The 24,641-nt window shown below is 32.3% G+C and overlaps 2 protein-coding genes across 4 annotated transcripts in view; one reads left to right on the top strand and one right to left on the bottom strand.

The window, feature by feature from the left end:
- LOC143911007 (uncharacterized) overlaps positions 1 to 24,641 on the bottom strand; it is a 901,246-nt gene that overhangs the window by 10,612 nt on the left and 865,993 nt on the right. The gene's annotated exons all lie outside the window — the stretch shown is intronic.
- On the top strand, positions 374 to 24,611 carry MRP (Multidrug-Resistance like Protein 1). 3 transcript variants are annotated; one of them, XM_077429660.1, is made up of 24 exons: positions 374 to 569; positions 12,051 to 12,353; positions 12,429 to 12,695; positions 12,774 to 12,967; positions 13,040 to 13,228; positions 13,299 to 13,553; positions 13,629 to 13,869; positions 13,952 to 14,089; positions 14,927 to 15,073; positions 15,603 to 15,687; positions 15,760 to 16,128; positions 16,266 to 16,610; positions 16,685 to 16,813; positions 16,900 to 17,012; positions 17,201 to 17,344; positions 17,421 to 17,496; positions 20,836 to 21,056; positions 21,622 to 21,839; positions 21,919 to 22,117; positions 22,192 to 22,290; positions 22,419 to 22,627; positions 22,705 to 22,919; positions 23,002 to 23,168; positions 23,248 to 24,611. In XM_077429660.1, exons 1-24 carry the CDS (start codon positions 540 to 542, stop codon positions 23,440 to 23,442), a joined length of 4,548 nt encoding a protein of 1,515 aa, XP_077285786.1. In that variant the 5' UTR covers positions 374 to 539; the 3' UTR covers positions 23,443 to 24,611. The 3 variants fall into 3 exon arrangements, with proteins under 3 accessions (XP_077285786.1, XP_077285784.1, XP_077285785.1); XM_077429658.1 differs by lacking the exons at positions 14,927 to 15,073; positions 20,836 to 21,056 and adding exons at positions 15,343 to 15,489; positions 18,466 to 18,689; XM_077429659.1 differs by lacking the exon at positions 14,927 to 15,073 and adding an exon at positions 15,343 to 15,489.

Below are 24,641 nucleotides of genomic sequence, written 5' to 3' on the forward strand. Positions count from 1 at the left end.
GGTGTTTAGAAAAAATTGCCCGATGGCGCCATCGGGTGTAAGGCCGGCACTGCTCATATATATTATATATACATAGTACCGTTTACCATGCACCCTTTTTTTTATCTTCCGACTTAAGATCTTTCGATTTTCGATCTTTGCCTTCCGATATTTGCGTTTTCGGGCCCGTGAGGAAGACCGGTATATATGGTAGGCGCGGCTTTGTACCCACGAGAAATATTGTACTAACGAGAACTCGAGTGCCAGATATTCCGTATTCGCGATCGCAATTTGCAGAAATAGTCCGTTTACTGTAGAATATGACATTTGCGACATGGCCATATTTACAACCGCTGTAGACAATGCCGGTAAAATAGCAAGTCCAGTATTCTTTCAGTAGAGACGTCATACGTCAGTGTGAATCGCGTGTCGAGATCAGTGTTCGGCGGCGCGCCGTCGGGTGAGGTTGTTGATCGAGTTCGGCAACGACCCACTCGGCTGGTGGCAGATTTGCACATTTGCCAATTCGCCAATCCGCCAATCCACCAATCCACCCCAGAATGGACGAGTTGTGTGGCTCCCCTCTTTGGGTAAATCTTCTTCACTTCTTCTCTTAATCCTGACACCCGTTCACATCCCATAACCTCATTTTCACTCTCACTCTCGCTTGTACACGTTAATCTCATGCGATGTTTTTTCCAAAATATTTAACTTATCCTCTTCTCCAACTTCATATGCATATTGAATTCATTTCATTTTGTTTCACGTTATTTCATTTCGACTCACGATGAGTCGAAATTTTCCTATTGAAAATTGACTTACATATCTTCTCCATATACAACGTTTTTGTGTTATTTGTACGAGACATTTCTGTGTGACAGTATCGACCTGTCCAACTAAACAATGACTAGTTCACATTTCGCGCATTCTCAAACTTTTAGTATCAATTTATAAAAAAATCATTGTTTTCCATTCGGTGCACTTTTCCCCCATCAACCGTTGTTTATACGAGAGAATGAGGTACCGGTCTACCTCGCATGTCCCGTTATAGAACTGAACCGAATTTAGATCTGCGGCGCTCAAACTTTTCCGGCTTTTTTCCGTTCGATTGTTGCAATTTCACTTTTATTTATCGGCGTCCTTGGTCCGAGCTTTATGTGATCAAATCTCTGGCCTCTGTGATTCGTCGTTTCTAAATCATTTTCAGACCGAAAATCACCAGTGTTCGGCGAATTTGTCTAAACCTTGACTAATTGACCGATTAGCGACGCGATTTGTACATACATATGTAGATTTCAAGCTAATTTTTAATCGAAAATTCGATTATTATATATAAAATATAGGTTTTTCATTCCAAATTGATCCCTTTTCATTTCAAATTGACCCTTTTTCATTTTAAATTCACCCCTTTTCAATGTCAATTTGAAATGAAAAAGGGTCAATTTGAAATGAAAAAGGGTCAATTTGGAATGAAAAACTTTAAATAACCTTTTGCATTAAAAAATTATTGTCGGAACGATAGGTGAAGTGAAACTAAGAAAATATTTTTTTTAGAAATTTACTCAACTTACATATGTATTGCTATATTCAAAATGAGTACTTAATCTAGTCTAGTGATATAAGTGAAAAATAAATTATGCTTTTCATTTTAAGATTTATGGTACATTCATAAATATATATTTATTAACTTATGTGTATCATTGCATACTTGTTTTATTTTATATTGTCTTAATTTATTTTCACTATTGTAAATCTCTGTCTTTCTTTATTTATTTATGTTAAGTTTTGGCTTTATATTCGTTACATTCCAAGTGTATATGTCGTTTGTTCATGAACATACTAGTTTGTTCATACACGAACCAATCTGGCCAATTTTAGTGTATACAAAAAAAAACAACAATCAAAGACATACTAACTATGTAGCTCAATTTTCAATCGTTTTTGCTATCCTGTGTATTGTTATGGACCTCTCACAAATTTTTCAATTCTCACAGTAATATAAAACTTGAAATTTAGACTAGAAAAGAATTTCAAATATTATTTAAATTAACACAACCTATATTAAAGTAAAGATGAGACCTGTATAATAAAATAATGCAAAATATCGACATCACCAAATTCTCACGGTCTAGATTAAAATAATATGAGACATATAAAATCAATAATGCATTCAAGTTGATCCACTGTAGGAAGACAATTAGGAAAAACGGTGTAAAGAACGAAAAAATGCTGTTCTTTACACCGCCTCTCGACCAATAGCATTTCGTGTAGACAATAGAACATTGAACGTGCGAAATGCTATTGGTCGAATTGGGGTGTAAGGGACAGGACTTTGACATTATATGCTTGGGCTTTGACATCACCTTGTTGTAAAATTATATCTCATTATTAAAGCCCGGACCCAGAGCGTGCCGCGTATTGTTCAAATGTTGTAAATGCATTGTTAAAGGTTTGCCGAACCTTTTTTACAAAGGATTTACAACAATGGAATACTGAGCGGCCCCTTGGCTATCCTACCTCTACTCAATATGATATTGCAATTTATGTTTAAAAAATCCTATTAAACATAAGATCAACAGAATCTACATTTTTTCCCATTGCATTTTGAGAAGGTTTGAGAACATTTTAAAACTAAGTATCACACTTATGTAGATAATAGTTAGTAGATATCGCAAAAATTTACCTGGTCGCAGGAATTTAAACAAAAAAAAAAAGGTTGGATACATTTTCAATGGGTAGGAACTGTATTGTCGTACATACATAACTGTAAATGAAATGTTTCTATTTTATTATGATAAAATATGAATTTGCATACGGTATAATATCGGTACATCATGCTTTCCAATACGCCGACCTTTTTTAATATTGATAGGTTAACAAAGTTGTTAAATAATACAGATATACAAACAAGTGCTGTCATCGAATGAATTTTCATAAATGTATATATTCTGTTAAATATCTTGATTACGACAAGATAAACTTTCGCTTGCCAGCAATGGATATGTTACAGTCGAAGTGTATTTTCAGTTAAAATATGTATATTCCAACTGGCGATTTAGGTCATTCATATCCGAATACAATTTAACTAGTAAATTATATCTCTACAAGCGCAAATACACTTTCAACAGTGTGCGCCAATTGTAATATAACAGTTGAGTTCTGACAGCTCTGATGTTTTTGTGACTGCTTTAGAAATTAATAATGCGTTAATATTTGATGGGTATTGCGAATAAAAGTAATGAGTACCGTATTATGATAAATCTAAAAATGTGTTAAATGTGAGTGGTGTTTTCCCGAAAACCTAACCTCTCCATCTTACCTGGTACTAACTTATAATCGAACTTTATTTTCAGTTGTAATATATTTTGACCAGTTGGAATGTAATTCGCCATATAAATCAACTTACGTTGGTTAGACGGAATATATTCCAACTAGTCACAATATATTACAACTGAATATACATTTCAATTGTTAGGGCGAAAACACACTGATTGGTACGAAACGTAATGTTCTTGACTTCCTGCTGCGACAGTGGGTGTTTCCCAAACCGAATTCGGGTGTAGTTGCACGTGCAGTGCATATGTTTTTCCTAAATTTCTTCAAATAGGGGCTTCACCATTATCGATCACTAAACCAAGGATTTGTATTTACAAGGATAAAATATCACCGCAAACACTCCAGGGGATTATTTTAAAACACCTACCACGTACCATTCAGTGTGTTTTCGCCCTAACGGTAGTCGGTACCGGGTTAAATGGAATATACATATTCCAACTAGTCAAAATATATATATACAACTGTAACATATATACACTTATTCATTTATTATCTTTTGACACAACAAGCGCAATATCTGTTTTCTACGCAGTTGTAATAACTAGCCAAATTTATAATAAATTGAACGAGATTCGTACATTTATTCGTACGCTCGTCCTTATTAGGGCGAAATGGTTTTTTTTTAGATACTTTTAAACATGCGAAAAAAATGTGGCATGTCTTGCACATATTCGTGGCACGCCCAGCACACACCGTCCCAAAATCACCCCTTAGAGTGTTTTCGGTCAAATTTTACCCTTGTACTTATCCTTGCTTGACAGTGGTCGATAACGGTGTAACCCGTATTTGAAGAAATGTATGAGATCCCCCACAGCGGGGAGCCAAGCACACGACGTGCCGTTCTTCCCTATGTGATTTCGCCCTTACCACAGTTTGAGTTTGTGACACAAATCTTAACACAAAAATGAATTAAGGATTGGAAGTGTAATTTAAAACCACCTTAGATTCAGGGCGTAAGGCTTTGGAAACGACTCGCGTTACTTAGTTACTACAATACATAACATTATGATAGATTTGGAACTTTCTAAAAACCCCGGTACAGATTATGTTACAAATAGAATTAAAATAAAACCGTTTTCAATTTAATCCGCTATCTTGGTCATGGGTGAATGCAATTACATATATTTTCTTATACCTCGTGTGCAATGAATGACTGGCGACCTTACATTCTTTCGGCTTTCTCTTCAATCGTCCAATCGCATTTTCTTCACGAAAAGTTCACGATATTCCTAGGAGTTGGGCGGTCATCATCGTTACAAACAGATGTAGCGCGTGAAGGTAATCCCAAAAGTAACCGTAAAAACCAGTCGCACACTGTCACAAAGCACTCTTGCGATTACGTAATTGTATATTACTGTGTTTATAAAGTACATACCGACGAAATTATAACCGATGAAGCTCCACGATATGTATATGTACGTTGACACGTGTTTGGGGTCATTGTAACAGTTACATATATACATATACATAATAAATTCATCCTTCCGTAATAATGATCGATAGTATGTATTTTTACAAACCTCTTTTTTTTTTCACAACTCCTACTCATACCTTTCGCTTTTACAATTACAGTAGAACCTCGATTATCCGGATTGTTAAAAACAAATTTTGCTGCTTTGAAATACATAACATAAAAATGAGAAATGTGACTCATTCGTTGTCTTCAAAATTCAATACTCAAACGACGTTCGTTTCTTGAAAATTTGATCGCGATTTAAATATTTATTTTTAATGTTACCAATATGGAAAATAAAACGTGTTGTGTTATCATTAAAAGACAAATTAGATATAATATTAAGATATATAAATTATTATTTTGAATAAAAATACCAATAATTTTATTTTATGTATAAAACTAAAGATTACATAGACCTCACCCAGATTTCAAATTTGCAAACTTCAAACGCCTCTTAAACGATATTTTATCGCTATCGTAATGGCGGAGGATCCATTTACTTACATTGATGACCAAAATGAGCAATATGGCCAAGTATGAAAACGATCGGATAAGAGGCAAATTTTTTCCTGAATTGTAATCGTAAGTGAAACGTAAAAATCAATGCTTTAATTAGTAAAAAGCGGTGTCTTAGGACGTTTTCTGTCATTTAAATAAGGTATTGGAACGTCAACGATATCGGATATAAAAAAGTGAGAAAGTTATGAAGTTTACTGATTCTTTAAATGTCAGAAGATGAAAGCTCAGAGCGTAGGTTATGAAAAAATCAAGAAGTCAAAGAGTGTATTTGTATGTGGTTCATTCAAAGACGATCGTCTGGACAGCCAATATCTGGTCCATTGTTGTATGAAAAGTATTCGCGATTTGACTTTAAGCAAAAATCCATTTTTGAATTTGATAAAGAATAATTTAATATTGATCTTCATGTTATTATATAAAATGTATGTTTGTAGACAAATAAAAATTATTCATATTGAATGTACACGTCTTCCCTGTCAATTGCGATTTCTTCGTTTATCCGGATTTTTCATTAGCCAGACTGTCTACCTTCATCCCCAATTAGTACGGATAATCGAGGTTCTACTATAGCGAAATGTGATTAGTTTAGTCACTACTATGGCTGGTGATGCAATCGAAAACTCCTGATGATGTCCTGAAGACTAATAATAAAATAAAAACAGCCGAGTCACATACATATCACGGCTTTCATTATGCAACTCTTTATTTTGTTTGTTTCGAAAGACTTCAGGCCATCCGGAACTGCTATCAGCTCTCGTGGTGTATTGAATTCGATTGTAAATAAAGCGTATGTAATAATTGGTATAATTTTGAACCCAGCAGCTTATCGATCGTACGCCTTGTTTAATTTTGCACGTTTTCTCGCGGTGAGATCGTCATTTTTGTTCGATTGAATTATTTATATTGCTTTCCACGTGCAGATGCTGCTAAAAGTTTTAATAAGCGTTTCTGGTTTTTTGACAGACGGTCGTAGTTAAAAAATTATGAATCGCCTTTAAGCTTGCACATACAGAGTCCGGTTTTAGATGTGGTTTTTTTGCAAGTCACTAACGTCGGTTCGAGTCAACATTTGCCTAATACTTCTCTCGTGCATACACGTGGCGATTGCGAAATGATAGATTTTCCGGCGAATACAAAATGTCACACTTAATTTTTTTGTTTGAAGTGTATGATTTGTATGGTATTTTAGATTTATCCTGTTTCTATTAAAACCCAATATTGAAGACAAAATTGTTCCGAAGTTGAATTCAAAATACCCTCACGGTCCATGCACTTCTTATCGCATATCCATTATGATGCATTTTTCGCAGGAAAGCCAGTGCACATTCCACAATACGTATTTATGTACTTACATATCGTTAATATTGCAACATTTGTTCGTTTTTAAAAGATTTTATTTAATTCGTCTCTTTTTATTATTCAGTCGAGTTATCTTATCATTGTTTGGTTAAACCCAAATTTATCAAAAAAATATTTGCATAAAATTTAGAATGCACATTTAGAGTGTGTAAATTTTTTTGAAGACTGGTGTAGGGTATGTAGTTCCATGGGATGGGTTTTAAATTTATAGAAAACATGCGTGTAAGTATGTAGTGTAAACTATGCATGTATTTTAGGGTGTCACGACAAAACGCTCACGCGACATAACGCTCACGCAACAAAACACTACTGGACAAAACTTGAGATTATTCTGATTTATCTAATATATACTTTATTCATTAATCTGTGATTGGATAATGTGTAAATTCGTTACGGCACGTTTTATTGAATTTCTAATTCATTTTGTTGCAAAAAATAACGTTTGTATACATACGTACGAATGCGTGACCATGAGCGTTTTGTCTCCTGAGCATATTTCTTCTGTGCTTATAATGTCGCGTGAGCATTTTATCTGTGAGTATTATGTCCGTTAGTGTTTTGTCGCGGAGCCGGAACTTAGAATCGTTCCTGGAATCCCGGGACATATAATGTAACATAAATTTCATTATATTTTTTTTATTTAAAAAAATGTAAACAATATATCTATTAACTGAATAAATTGTCATAATAAAATTAATTTATTTGAAATAGCTTCTTAAGAATAATAAATATTTAAATGATAATTCGAAAGCCTATTTTTAGATTTGGCACAAATATTTCCAGCAATGTAAAAAACTCTTTCAGTAAGGGTCGAAGTTGGTTTCATAATTAAAAGGGGTGAAAACAATATTTTTAAATTATCTGTTCTGTATCCTGTCGGCATGTTTATTTTCATTTCATTTCATTAAGTCCAGCCTATTTTTATTTACGCTATTTCGTAGTTTTGTCTTGGACAACTCCTTATTTAATTCTTCATTCATCGTCAAACACACAATTCTCTCATCTTCATCAGAATCTCAAAAAGTTTTGTCCATCGTGGAATCGTCAATAAAATAATGATACATTCGCTTTATAATAATTCGCTTTATAAACAAATGTGCAATTATGAGCTATGGACGTGCACATTCACTCTATTGTCACGGATATTCCATTAGATCCGTCTTGTTGAAGCGTGTGGAATCTATTGTTGATTTGGGTATCACTTTTGATCCTCAGCTCACCTTTCACAACCATATCAAAAAAGTCGCTGACGTTTCCTTTCGTCGACTTGGATTTGTTTTGAGATATGCAAGATTATTCTCCAATCCTTTGTCTTCTCGCTTGCTTTTCAATTCGCTTGTGAGAAGTAAGCTAGAGTATAATGCGATTGTGTGGAATCCGCATGAAGCAAATTACTCTCTGATGATTGAGAAAGTGCAAAAAGCATTTCTTCATTTCCTATATAGGAAAGAATATGGGTATTACCCATATCTCTACCCCACTCCTTTCCTTTTGGGCATGCTTGGGTATAATTCCCTTGAACTTCGGAGAAACTTCTCATTAATTCGTTTCGTTCTCCTGCTCTTACGTGGTAATACGTCATGCCCGTTGTTGCTGGAGCAGTTGGGGCTTTATGTCCCTAATCACTATGTGCGTGGTAGACATCATCATTTGCTGGCTGTACCTCCTGCCCGCATAGTCCTTTTTCGAATGGCTCCTATTCCAAGAGCTATCCGACTTCTTAATGAAATCGTTGCTGCCGAGACTGAATGTGATATTTTCCACCTTAGTGAGCGTAAATTGTCGGAAATTACTCTAACCCATTTATCTGGTAGTCTGCGCTCATCATTGTTTTCATGATTGATTGTGATTTATGAGTGAAATTTTGATTAACTCTCTTCCATTTGGGCCTTACAGGGATGTTTTGTATTTGTAGTTGTTTCTTACATATTTATTGAAACTGGCTGTAGGTGCAAGGCATTCCTTATGCTATATTTTATTTGATATTTTTACTTTATCTGTTATTATTAAATGCTATTTTTTATGTATGTATGGATGTATTTATGTTTATGTTTAATTGTTATTTTGTTTTTTTTCTTTTTTGTGTTATATTTTTTGACCATTGTGGCGCTTTAGGAATTCCTGTTATGCCACAATGGTCTGTTTAAAATAAATAAATAAATAAATGATTACATACATATACATAATAGTTTCATCGTTGGATATACATTTGTCTTCATTTAAAGAACGTTTTGATCGAAATATTTTTCCCCGGATTCGAGATACGAATCCCCGGGACATTGACATCAAAAATTCCGCGGGTCCCCAGGAAATTCGACCCAGATAGAAACCCCAGTGGGTTTATATAATTTTTACAGGGTACACATGTCTGCTTTAAGCTTAGAAACGCACTGGTTGTTTTTTATCGCTTTAAAATCTATGAAATCGATATTCCCAAGTAGCAGTAGGAGAGCGATGATTCTAATTTTTGTTAGTCTGTGGTAGTCTGATCTTTATAAATTTGTTTTGTAATTAAATCCTACATATATTATATAATATAATTAAATCTAAGGCCATTACTATCGATCGATAAATATATATTTCGCGTGACTCAGCAGGTCATTAGCACAAGTGACTAAACCCAGTATTCATTCATTTTCATACAGATCAAATTAATTTTCCCTATTTTCTTTGTATTGATTTTGATTTTGAACGTTAATGTCGAAAGTAATAACATTTTTCTTCCGATGCTTGATGCCACTCGGTTTCTGCTTGTTTTCTCATACATTTTGTAATTTGCGACTCCAGTTACCTTCATTACTGGTTAAAATTGTTGATTTGCAATGTTTCGACCGGTAAGCGTCCAACCGGTCGGAGGCTTCGCCACCAATTAGTCGATCGTTGTATTGAAGTGAATATCTTGGAAATTGTTCTTTGTTGTCAATCAGACCCGATAACCTTTTGTATGTCAAAATTTTCAATCGCCCACACTTTTCAATTCGATAGTATCGTAATTGTAATCAATTTTACGTAACCTGTTCACATCCGACGACTATTAGTTCCTTTTTTTCGTTTCTTATTTATTGTATTGTATTCGATTGTACACTGTGCAAAAAAAGTAGCTGACAGTTTGGAGATAATCACTTGATAGCGACCTTGTGGTGGTGTAATTGCTTGGTACATCTCAGTCCTCTGCTATCATCTTCAACATCCATAAATACCTGGCAATGTTTCATTATAAAAATATTTCATTTTTAATATGGCAATGTCCTTCTAAAAATACGGCAGGTAAATATTGTTTCAAAAAATTACGATTTAATTTATCTATTTGCTTTAAAACAAGTATAAGTCGTATTTACACAATGATATGACATAACATGGGTAACTTTATTTTCATAAAATCATAAAAAGTTAATTATATTAACTTAATTTAAAGCAGGAAATGTCAAAATTTTTCCTTTATATACAAAGTATCAGTAGAAAAAGTATTGCGTTCATAAATTATTTTTTATTTGAAGCCAAACATATTTAGTTTTTTTGAAACTTTAAAATAAGGTTATTTTTATTCAGTGCAAAGTTGAGTTGGGTATTACACCATTTCAATTATTATTGTGCAATAATGAGTCACCACTAGATAATATGGACATATGTGTATATACAGAAAAGTGCTTTGTGGGATACAAAGTAATTGGTTCGTTGGCCTCTGTTGTCAGTCACTTCTCTGTTTGACAATTGTTGGAGTCGGAAATACTGGGAAATATAGTCAAAACTCAAATTTATTTAATTAACCAATCGTATTGTATACTCATTATTTTGAAAATAGTTTTACAATTTGTAAATAGCTCCCGGCTACAATCCCACGGGCCATCATATAGATATACATATTCTCAAACTCTAATGAAATTCTAAAATATCCAAAAAAAAAGTAGAATCTAGTCGGATCGATCCTCCTAGTAATTAAAATATTGCTATTTGGCCTTAGTTACCTCTGCATTACATAATAAATGATTTGTATACAATCTCAAGAAGGCAATGTACTGAGTTAACGATGACATTTAGTTTTACGTTGTTTTCGTTAAGTGTATATAAAATAGTGTAAATGTTTGTTGTTCATGTTTAAGTATCTTATGTACAGATTTTTCAATTTTAAACATGATCAGTAAGTACCACAAGCTCTATAATAGCCTGGGTTCAAATCATTTGACATCTTATAACGATTGCACGTCACGCTAATTCATGTTGTGTCACAACTGGCTTAATCTTCGTTTGTAATATGTGTAGGTACATCAATTGTGATACAATACACTTTAAACTTCAGAACCGTTAACAAATATCTGTTTAAAGCTTTGTATTTATTTTTTAAATATTTACTTACAGCTATTCTAACAAAAAATGTAAAAACTATTTATTTTTATCTAAATATGTATTATTGTGATGTTTGTTAAGTCATCATCATAATCTACAGCCGCTCACCATCCACTGCTGGATGAAGGCCTCTCCAACACGCTTCCAGCAACTGTCATCCATCTCACCCCACACATTTTCCTAATTCCGTCCACCCATCTTCCCTGCGGTCTTCCTTTTACCCTTTTGCATTCTCTTGGGTACCATTCAAGTACTTCTTTTGTCCACCTTTCGTCACGTGGCCTGCCCATTGCCATTTAAATCTCTTTACTCTATCCCCATGTCCACTACCCTTGTCATACTTCTCACCCACGTGTTCCGCTTCATGTCTTTCCTCGTTATGCGGATCATACAGCGTTTCATACTTCTTTGAGTGCATTGGACTTTGTGTAGCATCTTGGCGCTCAGTGTCCAAGTTTCACATCCATACGTCATCACTGGCAAAACGCATTGATCGAAGATCTTTTTCTTCAGGTAGAGTGGCATTTTTGATTTAAAAACAACATTCATTCGTTCAAATGCACTCCATCCTAATCTCACACGTCTCTTTATCTCTTCATCTTTACTACCGGACATGTCAATTATTTGACATAAATATAAATAATTATTTACTACTTCTACTTTTTTTCATCTAATGAGATGCTATCAGAGATTTTGCTAAATATAGACAATTAATTCTAGTGCTTTCACTATTAATTACATGAGGGAAATAACAGAGTTGCACTTTAAATTCTAGCTATAACGATTGATAGTCGTTGTAAGTTGTTAACCAAATGTTATAATAATACTTGAATATATAATTTAAAGGTACGTCACGCCACGTCACCCATGGTGATTCAGCATATTTGTATAGCAAACTCTGACCTTGTCATTAAAATATATAAACAATTAACATTATATGATAATCATGAGTAAAAATAATGTAATATGAATGGTTAAAATTGCAACAAAAAAGTCTTACTAAACAGTAAACGTTATATAATTAAATTAATTGATTTCGCATTTTTTTATTTTCCAGGACTATAACCTCACATGGAATACCAGCGATCCTCAATTAACACCATGTTTTGAGAAAACGATATTAGTGTGGACGCCATGTGCTTTTTTGTGGGTGTTTTCGTTCATGGAGATATCTTACATCCTCCATAGCAAAGATAGAAATATTCCATGGAATTTCCTTAACTTAATTAAACTTTTTATAACGAGCTTATTATTGGTACTAACACTCGTCGATTTGGGATTTGCCGTTCATAAATCTTCAGGAGGAGAAGACGTACCTGATGTGGAATATTACTCCCCTATGGTTAAAATAATTTCATTTGTAAGTATTGTTTTACACTATTATTTTGATAATCTACTATCAAATCTGTAAAATGTGTATTTATTTTTGTTCAAGTGTTTTTCGGGAGTTCTTTTATTCTACAACAGGAGATATGGCTTGAGAACGTCCGGTTTATTATTCTTGTTCTGGTTTCTATTGCTGGTGTCTGGTATACCACAGTTTAGATCAGAATTGATTAGATATTTTAATGAAGAATATATAGATAGATCAATTTATCCATTTGTTAGTTTCATGATATATTTTCCATTGGTGTTTATTATGCTCATTCTTAATTGTTTTGTGGATGCACCACCAAGTGAGTCGCCTTACAAAACCCAAAAGGTAAGAATTAAACAGTATAGTTTTCGTTATAAATGTAGGTAACCAACAATTTTTTTTTCAATTAAATATTTTTTTCAGAATCCTTGTCCGGAGCGTAATAGTAGTTATTTATCAAGAATCCTATTTGCATGGTTTGATCCACTTGCTTGGGTTGGCTTTAGAAGGCCTTTGGTGATTGAAGATTTATGGTCTATGAATCCAGAAGACAGTTCTGCGGAAGTAGTGCCTTTATTTGACAAGTATTGGAATAAATCTCTCAAGAAATTTAACGAGTAAGCAACTTAATTTCACCATTGAATTTTGAAATATCAGTTTTATTTTGATTAATCCTATATCATTTTTAGTGTACAGCCTGTTGCGAAAGCATCCTATACAAAATCTTCGGGCAACGTTGATTTCGGCAACACCAAAGCAAAGAAACAGGCTTCTATTTTACCAGCACTCTGTAAGGCCTTTGGACCTACGTTTGCTTTCGGATCGTTCCTCAAATTTACCCAAGACGTTATGACATTCATTTCCCCACAAATATTGAGGTAATTGTTTGTCATGGTTGAATTCAATCTAAGTATTTTTACATTATCTTATTAACAAAACAATTTTCAGTTTGCTGATATCATTTGTAGAAAATGGAGAACATATGTGGAAAGGATTCTTATATGCTGTTCTATTATTTGGTACAGCTGTTATTCAAACTCTCGTTCTTTCACAATACTTTCACAGAATGTTTCTCGTTGGATTAAGAATACGTACAGCATTGATCAGTGCAATTTACAGAAAAGCCTTAAGATTGTCAAATAGCGCTCGAAAAGAGTCTACCGTTGGTGAAATCGTGAATTTAATGTCGGTCGATGCTCAAAGGTAGTATTGGATTATTTTTTTTCTTTTAAATTTCTCTTATGTATTATATTTTTTAACTTAAAACTTAATTTTCAGGTTTATGGATCTCACAGCTTATTTGAACATGATATGGTCTGCCCCTCTACAAATAACGCTAGCTTTATACTTTCTTTGGCGTATATTGGGTCCCTCTGTCTTAGCTGGCCTCGCTGTAATGATCATACTCATACCCGTCAATGGGTTCATTGCAAATCGTGTAAAAACACTTCAAATCAAACAAATGAAGAATAAAGATGAGAGAGTCAAACTTATGAATGAAGTGCTAAATGGTATTAAGGTAAGTGTATTATTGTCAAACTCAGTTAAAGTTAATTTATTATTCAATAATTTATAATACTATTATCGTATATTTTGTACAGGTACTTAAATTATATGCATGGGAGCCTAGCTTTGAAGCACAAATCTTGAAAATCAGAAATAGAGAAATAAAAGTTTTGAAACAGTCGGCGTATTTAAATGCTGCAACTTCTTTCATTTGGTCCTGTGCTCCATTTTTGGTAAATAACTAATTAAAATTGTACATATTGTCAACTTTTGGTTTTTAGGTTTTTATATTTTTACATACATATATACAAATATACCAGGAAGGCTTAACAGGTAAACCCCAAATGCGCCTTCCTGGTCCACATAATTATTACAAAGATACATGTAAATCTAAACAATATCTGACATCTATGGTCAGATATTACAAACATCGTATTAATACGATAAATAACGATGAATAACTTTCATGTAACAATACGAATTTTATATTCGATAAACAACCACAGAGACATCTATGGTGAGCAATATGGCGAAACCTAAGATATAACAATAACTAAAGGTTCGCAACAGAAAATTGGGAGGGAAACGCCAATTTTTACAGGAATCGTTTCAATGAAAATCAGAAAAATTAGCAAATTCTGATAAGAAACGATCGACCTCGACAAACCAAGGTCTGGCCAACAGCGAAACTCGACGGGAATCGAACTCGTAACATCAAGTACGAAATAATTCAACATTCACCACTAGACCACGCTGCTGGTTATTATTATATTAACCGAAGCCACGCTTACCTATGCATAGCTCACTCGTTAGTGTATACACTTACCAGTAGTGGATCCCGATCAAAATCAAAAAATCGATTTTTTAACGATTAAACCATATTGTTCCTCTTTTCTATTTTAAAAGCCTATTTTAATTAACTGTATCTTCAATGAATTTTAATTTAATAATTTATTGCTATATTATATATGTATGTTTATATGTATTGTGTTATTTAAGTGTAATGTTGAAAATAACATTACGAAATTGCAGTGATTACTTAATTATATTATATTTATCTGTTTTATAAGGTAACAATTCTGACTTTAATAACATATTGTTATGTGGATGACAGTAATGTTTTAACTCCGCAAAAAGCATTTGTATCTCTCACATTGTTCAACATTATGTATTTGCCAATCAATCTGCTGCCAATATTGATTGTTTATGTTGTTGAGGTATTTTAATTTTTATAAGTATGAAGTATGCCAAGTGCTCTTCTTCAATAGTCGTAATTTTTCACACTACTTGAACTACATACGTATGTGACTAATGAAATCAAAGAATATATTGAATACGAGTTATATTCTTTATACTGGAATAATAAAAATAAAAAAAACCCCTTATGTCTATGTCAAAATTTGCACAATGTATTTAGGTGTCGGTGGCACTTTAATTCTTTAATTACATCCTTTGTAATCTTCTTTGAATTTTTAACATAACATAGGTTTCGCTTGTAACATTCGCTACTTTCGTGCTCTCCGATCCAAGTAACATATTGGATTCCAAGACAGCCTTTGTCTCTTTATCATTGTTCAACATACTACGATTTCCTCTGTCTATGCTGCCCATGATGATATCTAACGTAGTTCAAGTAAGTCGTTCAAAACTTTCCGTTCTTCCATCTATCGTATTTTTCCTTATTTACGTATATTGTATTTCTAGTAGAATTAAAATATGTTATAGTTTTATTTGCCAATGTTTTAGACTGCCGTTTCTGTTAAAAGATTAAACAAATTCATGAATGCTGAAGAATTGGATCCTACGAGCACAGAGCATGATAAATCAGAAAGTATGGGAATTATTTTATCAAATAATTACATTATGAAGTCTTTTTGAGATTTATAGAATGATTTTATTTTAGTTAATCCTCTTGTAATTGAAAATGGACGATTTTCTTGGGGTTCTCAGGAGCCCACTTTACACAACATCAACATAAGTATTCCGTCAGGGTCTTTGGTTGCCATTGTCGGTAGTGTTGGCTCTGGTAAAAGCTCCCTTTTGTCAGCGTTTTTGGGTGAAATGGACAAAATAACTGGTCGGGTCAATACATACGGCTCAATTGCATATGTCTCCCAACAAGCATGGATACAAAATTGCACTTTACAGGATAATATTCTGTTTGGAAAATCTTTGGATAAAACTTTATATAATTCTGTTGTGGATGCTTGTGCATTAAAACAAGATCTGGATATGCTTCCTGGGGGAGATCAAACTGAAATTGGCGAGAAAGGTATATTTCTATTATGCACCCAATGATATATACAATTGGTATTATGCACCCAATGACAAACATCTATTATGCACCCAATGACAAACAATTGGTATATACATATATATACTATATGGGCATACTATGCAATTTTTCAGGGATAAATTTATCTGGTGGTCAAAAACAGAGGGTGTCACTAGCCAGAGCCGTGTATTGTGACAATGATGTATATTTCCTCGATGATCCTCTAAGCGCTGTTGATTCACACGTTGGTAAACATATATTCGAACATGTCATTGGACCATCCGGAATACTGAAAAAGAAAACAAGGTTACTTGTTACACATGGTATTACGTATTTGCCTGGAGTGGATAACATAATTGTTCTCAAAGATGGACATATCACAGAAACTGGAACATACAAAGAATTATTGGCAAAGAAAGGCGCCTTTGCCGATTTTCTATTACAACATTTAAATAAAGTTTCTGACCAGGGGGAGTCTGGTTAGTGTTTTTTTTTCATTGTATTATTTTGTATATTATGCACTCATGAAATATTTATTTTTCTTTTAACATAGAACTGATTGAAATAAAACAACAATTAGAGCACAGCTTAGGTAGTACCGAGTTTTTAAATAAATTGCAACGAGCTCGATCTTTATCTGAAAGTGCATCTGAAACTAATTCAGAACAAAAATCACCGTATCGTATGTATTTTTTTTATGTTTTTAGTTTTCAAAAGTATTTCATAATATGCATAAATTAAATGTCGTAATATTTTTGTTCGTTACAGCTGAAGTCAAAAAACTAACTCCCGAAAAAACCCCCGAAGCTAATAATGTGAATCATAAAGAAAAAGCAGCCGATAATAAACTTATTGAAGCTGAGAAAGCCGAAACTGGCAGTGTAAATATTCCTTTTATTAAATATATATGTACATATGTATATATTTACATATTTTAGAATTTATTTGTGGAAGCTTAAGCTTTGTGCGTATGAACATATGTATGATGGCCAATACAGAGATAAAGAAAAATCTCAAAGTTACCACAAATGATTTTTCACCTTCATACTAACATCTACTCTTATTTTAGGTTAAATGGCGCGTTTATTCCCATTATTTGGTTAGCATTGGATTATTTTTATCTATTGCAACTATTGTTATGAATTTAATATTTCAATCGTTTTCCATTGGTTCGAATGTGTGGTTATCGATATGGTCTACCGACAAAGATTTGGTAAGATTTTACTCTTACGATTTTTTATTCATAGAATATATGTACGTATAGATTTGATATTTATCTATTTTTTCAGGTTGTAAATGGAACTAATGATCCACAAAAACGAGATATGTACTTAGGAGTCTATGGAGCTTTGGGTATTGGTCAAGGTAACATCTATTTTTTTTTTTACTAATGATGCTTTTTTTATCGATTCATGTCCCCTTTTGTTATTTAGGTAATACAAGCTCAATCTTATTACCCATAATAGCTAATTTTGATTATACGTTTAATGCGTTAAATTAAAATCAATGCATTTGGGACATACAGTAAATGAAAAAACCACAATTTTATTTTCCACAATTCGAAACATTCCTCGGACACCAATAATATGTATATGAATGCATTCATATTTAAAAATCTGCACCAAAAATTTTTCCATATATTTCGTCCACCAAATATGTATGTACATCCACACATCTTCTTGTTACCATGCTCGTCCTATTAATGATCATTCTTCGTCTCTTTCGATGCTTCCTGTGTCAACTTCATAGTTTATGTTCGTCTTTTGCATTGCCATTTGAATGATTTTTGATGTTCTTTAGTGAAATGGTTAGTCATTGCTATATTTTTTATGCAATAAGTATTTTGTCTAAAAATATAAATCTTAAATGGGTTTAGCAGTGACTTGTAGTTATGTATCAATTTTTACGTTGAGATTTGCACTATTATCATAAACTTGCACAGCGTAGATGTTAATTATTTCATGACACCAGAATATGTTGGCCCAGCATATTTATTTGCAAATTTAGCATGTGTTTCTAATATTATTTTTGTTATTAACTTTATACATAGCATGGTTTTGAAAGGAATACTTATTTACAAAAAAAGTTTTTGTAAACAGAACTTTCAATTCATTTACATTTTATTTCATAAATTTGTGGGATGTCTACATATGCTTCATAGTAACTATTTCTACACACAGTTTTTATTTATTTAATTGTCGATATAACATAATACCTCTAGTTTAGAAATGTGAATTTTGGTAGTGAAACTGTACTGTACTGTATATTTATATCGTATTTATAGTTAGCGATATATACATAAATAAATACAGCTTTTCAATTACCCTGGTTTAGTGGTTACGGTGTCCGTGTCATCTTTGGCGTTGTACATTGGAACGTTGGACGCATCAGCAATCTTGCATGTACATATGTTGAGTGCAGTTTTGCGCGCTCCGACTACTACCTTCTTCGATGTCACTCCTGTTGGCCGTATCCTCAACAGGTTCAGCAAAGACGTAGATACATTGGATAATGTATTGCCGATGACCCTGCGTGGATGGGTGTCTTGCTTTTTTGCGGTATGACGCGAATATTAGAATTATGTATTTTGATATTGAATTTTGCTTTATCTATTTAATCTGTCTTCGTTCTTTGATTCTGTGGTATAAAAAGGATTGAATATTAAATTGTCTTGAAATCATAATCAGTCACTAACATTTTGGGATTTGTGTTTTTTCATTTATTGAATATTATTTGTATACATGACATCTTGGGGAATTTTTCACTTGTAATAAATCATTACATATGTACATCAAATATTTTAATTATCATTATTGTAAATTTTCAACATTCATTTTAATATTTGCATTCTTTTGTTTTGGCAATTATTTCTTCTGCACTTTGGCTGCACTTAAAATTTATACAAAGTTGTTATGAAATATCATTTCAAGTAATTAAAAAAAAATCAAATAAATTATTTTATTGTACCTACACATGTATAATATTAAAAGATTATTTTAATCGAATAATTTATTTAATTTTTACATTTCTTTTCAAATATAAGACTTAATATTAAATTTGAAGAGAGCCTTATTTTTTAAATACTTGATTTGAGCAAGTTAATGCACTCACATATAATACATATTTATATTCATAATATGATATATTTTTTCGTGATTTCTGATACTGCAATATTTTTCCAGTTTTGGCATATTATTTTCTTTGTTTGATTTTGGCCGTTGGAACGGTGAACTCGTCTGCTAAATTGCACATGTTCCTATTGACAAATATATTACGATGCCCTTTTAGTTTCTTCTCCAACATCCCCAATGGCAGAATAATGAATATATTCTCAAACGATCTAGATACAGTCGATAATTCCTTACCGATAAACCTGCGTCAAACATTGATTGGAACCATAAGGGTTTGTAATAGTTTTGTAACCAATTGGCATTGCATCGTTACTGAATGGGTCTACTATCATCATGGATAAAAACTTTACGTAAATCACATGAACTACTATTACAAGAATACATTCTAAATTTGCTATACGCATTTACATACATACATACATACATACATCCCTTAACCATTTAATTCACAAACTCAAGTCAACTGTTCCTCCAGTGACAGCAAATATTCAATGCTCGGTCAATTTTTTCTGCCTCTTAGCTAATAATAGGGGTTTAGTTTCGTGAATATAGGATAATTGATACTGCAAATAACAATATGTGTAGCATTCAACACCACTAATATGATGATAGAATTATTTATTTATTTTTCATTTATGGTTTGTATGTATGTACATATATTCATAAAATGGTTGTGTCTTTACATACTGTATGTTCATCATTGGTGATTCAATAATAACAAATGCTTTTTAAATTTAGAAATACACTTAAAACATTTCCATTCTTGTCATGATTAACACTTTCACTGCGGTATATTTTTTCATGGAAATATCCAATCTGGTGGAAGATTTTTCGAAATCATTCTTATCTCAACTATTGGGAATATCGTGCCAAAATTTGGCTGACATTCAGTCTTTATCCATTTGAATAACATTGAATTTTTATCTTAATAATGTATTTTAAACTGTTTCCGATTAAACCCATTGGAATTAGAAAAAAATGTGTTCGAATTATTTCAAAATTTTGGAAATTCTGAAATTGTGACATTTTTCAAACGAAATTTCATTATGATCAAAAACGTATTTCATTTAAAGGACAAACTATTTGCGTTAGTATATATGTATCTGTATTACCCTTTTTAAGTTTTAAAGGTTAATATTATATCTTTACATAATGTAAACTTGCAAACCTTGTAAATTCAAAATTACAATTTGTTCAAGGGAAAAGAACGGAAAATATTTTATGATCATCGATGTTTTTAAAAATTTTACACTTGAGTTTGGAATAGTTCTAAAATGTAACATAAAAATTCTGACCAAAAGTAGATTGATGGGATTTATTTAGTGATTGCAATCATCAAGAGACGGATCAAAAGTGAATTTACGTACCCCCTGCCAGATTGGAAATATTTTATAATACGTGGATTATTCATACCCCGTAGTCAATGTGTTAATATTTAAAAATTATAGTTATTTTGTTTGTGTGCCATAATGCGGAATGTGAGCATTGCTTGTGATCTGTATGTATGTAGTTAGTGGGATCAAACCAACAGCGATTTTTAACGTAAATAAATGAGGGTGTAAATGGGTTACAGCGCTGGTTTCGTTCTTTGGCGATTTGGCACCGCTACTGGGATGCTGGATGGCTGCTAAATTGATGCATGATGTTATGCTAAACGGAATAATGAAAGCGCCTCTTAATTTCTTTGATACTACACCCTCAGGCAGAATACTAGCTAGGTTTTCTAAAGATATTGATGTTTTGGACACGTCGCTGCCCCGAGAAATATCTGATTGTATCTATTGCGTTTATGAGGTAACTTTCAATCTGTATTACACCACACTGAAGTTGTTAGTATTGCACATTAACTTCATTTGGAAATATAAAAAAATAACATCTAGCGATCATTTTGCCTGACTAACATCAACATGTTTAATTCAAAATAAGATTGTTATTTGATAAATTTACTGAGCTTATATAACGTATATATTATATTTAAAAATGAGATACATATTATCTAACATTTTTTATAATCCTGCTTCCATATTATACTTTGCATGTTATTCATTTAATGTTCACTTATCTGCCATCATACCGTTTCTCACGTAAATTATATTATATGTATATTGATTGTATAAACGAATTTAATTTCTCAAATTATAACTTGGTAATAGATTCTCATCTAATATTACACTTTCAAATAATGTTATTAAACTTTATATGTAGTCTGTTTTATTGTATATAAATACTCCATGGTAAAAATACCGTAATCTCCATTTACGTAATATAAATTGGGATATTATTTTATGTCAAAACTGGGAAAATGTTCACAAAATCTTGTTTTGAATTTAAATAGACTCACATAATTTTAATGTTTCAGGTCATCGCAACCTTAGTTGTTATTAGTATATCGACTCCAACATTTATTGGCATTATTATACCTATTGGATTCGTTTATTACTTCATTCAAAGATTTTATGTAGCCACGTCCAGGCAATTGAAAAGGCTAGAATCTGTATCACGATCTCCAATTTATTCACACTTTGGTGAAAGTGTTACCGGAGCATCGACGATTCGTGCATATGGTATACAAGATAGGTAATATTTTATTTATTAGTTTATGCACTGAACTTCGTTTTTCATTCGTTTAGTATTTTATATGTAATTATTTTCATAGATTCATGGAAGAATCTGAGGACAAAGTGGATTATAATCAAGTGTGTTACTACCCCAGTATAATAGCCAATCGTTGGTTGGCTGTCAGATTGGAAATGATCGGAAATTTGATAATATTATTCTCGGCCTTGTTTGCCGTTTTAGGCCGAGATAGCATTAATCCTGGATTAGTGGGACTCTCCGTCAGTTATGCACTTCAAGTAAGAAATTAATTGTTCGGAAAATAAATGTGGAAAATCTCATGATGGTTACTAATATTTTTTTTTTTTAACAGATTACCCAAACTCTGAATTGGTTAGTAAGAATGACTTCGGAAGTTGAAACAAACATTGTCGCTGTTGAGAGAATTAAAGAATACGGAGAAACAGCGCAGGTCTAAATAATATTCATGATCGATTGATCAGTATATGTTTTTCAAATTTTTGGGATGCAATTTAAAAACAGTGACATTTTCTATGTTAAATATGATTGCTATACTAAATAATTTATTTTATATTACAGGAGGCGCCTTGGGAGATTTCTGAAACTGCTCCAAAAGCAGACTGGCCTTTGGAAGGTCAAGTAACCATTGAAAAGTTGGTGATGCGGTATAGATCAACAACTGAACCGGTTTTGCACGGCGTCTCATGCGAGGTAAAATCTGGAGAGAAAATTGGTATTGTTGGCCGTACTGGTGCTGGAAAGAGTACATTAACTCTTGCATTGTTCAGGTTTGTTAAAAATTTGAATTTTTACATAAGCATATGCATACGTATATAAGATAAAATAAATTTATTTTACTTTGTAGAATTGTAGAGCCACATAGTGGACGTATATTGATTGATGGAATTGATATTTCCAAATTGGGTTTACATGCTTTACGTTCTCGACTTACAATCATACCACAAGACCCAGTCCTTTTCTCCGGGAGCTTGCGAACGAATCTGGATCCATTTGATATTTATTCTGATGATGCTGTATGGCGTGCGCTGGAACATGCTCATCTCAAAGCGTTTGTTAAAGGTGGGTTAAGTCAAATATGTAAAATGAAATAACATGCATATCTTTGAATGATGTTTATTTTTTCTTTTGTATAATTTTTTAGGATTAGCCGCGGGTTTGAATCATACCATAAGTGAGGGTGGAGAAAATCTATCAGTTGGTCAGAGGCAGTTAGTCTGTCTGGCTCGTGCTCTTCTTCGAAAGACACGTTTGCTAATTTTGGATGAAGCTACGGCTGCCGTAGATCTAGAAACAGATGATCTTATTCAGGTACTTCAATGGATTTCATCTATTTATTAAGTATTTTCAATTAATAATGACTAAAATGTATACGTGTTTTTATTTACAGCGGACAATTAGAACGGAATTCGCATCGTGCACAGTTTTAACGATCGCCCATCGATTGAATACAATAATGGACTCGAATAGAGTGTTAGTTTTGGACAAAGGAAATTTGGCTGAATTTGATTCCCCAGAAAAATTATTAGAAAATAAGAAATCAATATTTTATGGCATGGCTAAAGACGCCGGACTTGTTAATTAATTAGTTCTAATTTTGTGTAACAATATTCCCAGCGATGGAATTATTTTTCATTTTTTATTAATTGTTTTACAATATGAAAATTCATTTTTTACGCTCATGTAAGACAATGCGCAGATGGAAAGATCAAATTACTTATGATGGTGTTATAAATTTGCTAGACAAAGTGCCTGTTTTTGTAAATTTACATTTGTGTAAACTAACTTAATGTTTAGACTGATTTTGTATGCCATCGGTGCCACTGTTATATATTAATTATTATCTTTGTCCATTTTAATGTTATTTGTATGTATGTTTGTAAATTATACATGTTCATTTTATATATTCTCATTTGATCAACATTATTTATATACGTAAAAATTAAATGAGAAAGATTATTGCATTGTTATTATATACATAATTGAACAATACAATACACAAGTGGGCAGTCACTTTTTGATCTAATGTATCGAATTTCAATGTAAAAGTGATGTTTATTGTTATGTATAAATGGTTTTAAATTATTAATAATTGTTGTGTGTTTATCTGCACTCTTCACAAAAAATCTCAATGATATGCAGACAACTCTTATCATACTGAAAATGAGTTCTAATAATAGAAAATTACAAATACATATTTATGTACATAAATGTGTACTATATAAGTGAAATAATGAATAATATGTATAATATAATGGAACAATGTTATTGTTTTTAATACAAATTTCAGAATTTATACCTTTCTCTCATCATTCAGTTTATATAAAACGAAATATTACAAAACTACAATTGGTAAAAATTGAGGGAAATTTTTTAATAGACTTATGTGTATTTAAATTGAGCATGTAACGCGAAATATGTTTTCAATAGCTATGGAATGCATTCCATTAAGACGATGTTCGTTTTCACAAAGTCAAATCCAATCAATATTATATTTCAATTTTCATCTTGGTAATAGTCTTTTATTTTAAAATAATGACTGTTTATGAAAACTTTTTATAACTTCGTTTTACAAATATAGAAAATAATTATTTTTAATCAGTAAAAGTAAATAGATGTTGCACATCACACTGCCAGAACTTTTTTATATATTTATAGTTGTAGTTGACTTAAAAATTAAGTACTTATTTTTATTTTGTAAGCCAGTATTACTTACTTTTTGTGTAAATAAAATATTTTCCACGTTTTCCGTTATTTTACTTGTTTTTCAGAATTTATATGACA

The sequence above is a fragment of the Arctopsyche grandis genome, chromosome 4 (genome assembly GCF_051622035.1).
Source record: "Arctopsyche grandis isolate Sample6627 chromosome 4, ASM5162203v2, whole genome shotgun sequence".
NCBI lineage: Eukaryota > Metazoa > Arthropoda > Insecta > Trichoptera > Hydropsychidae > Arctopsyche > Arctopsyche grandis.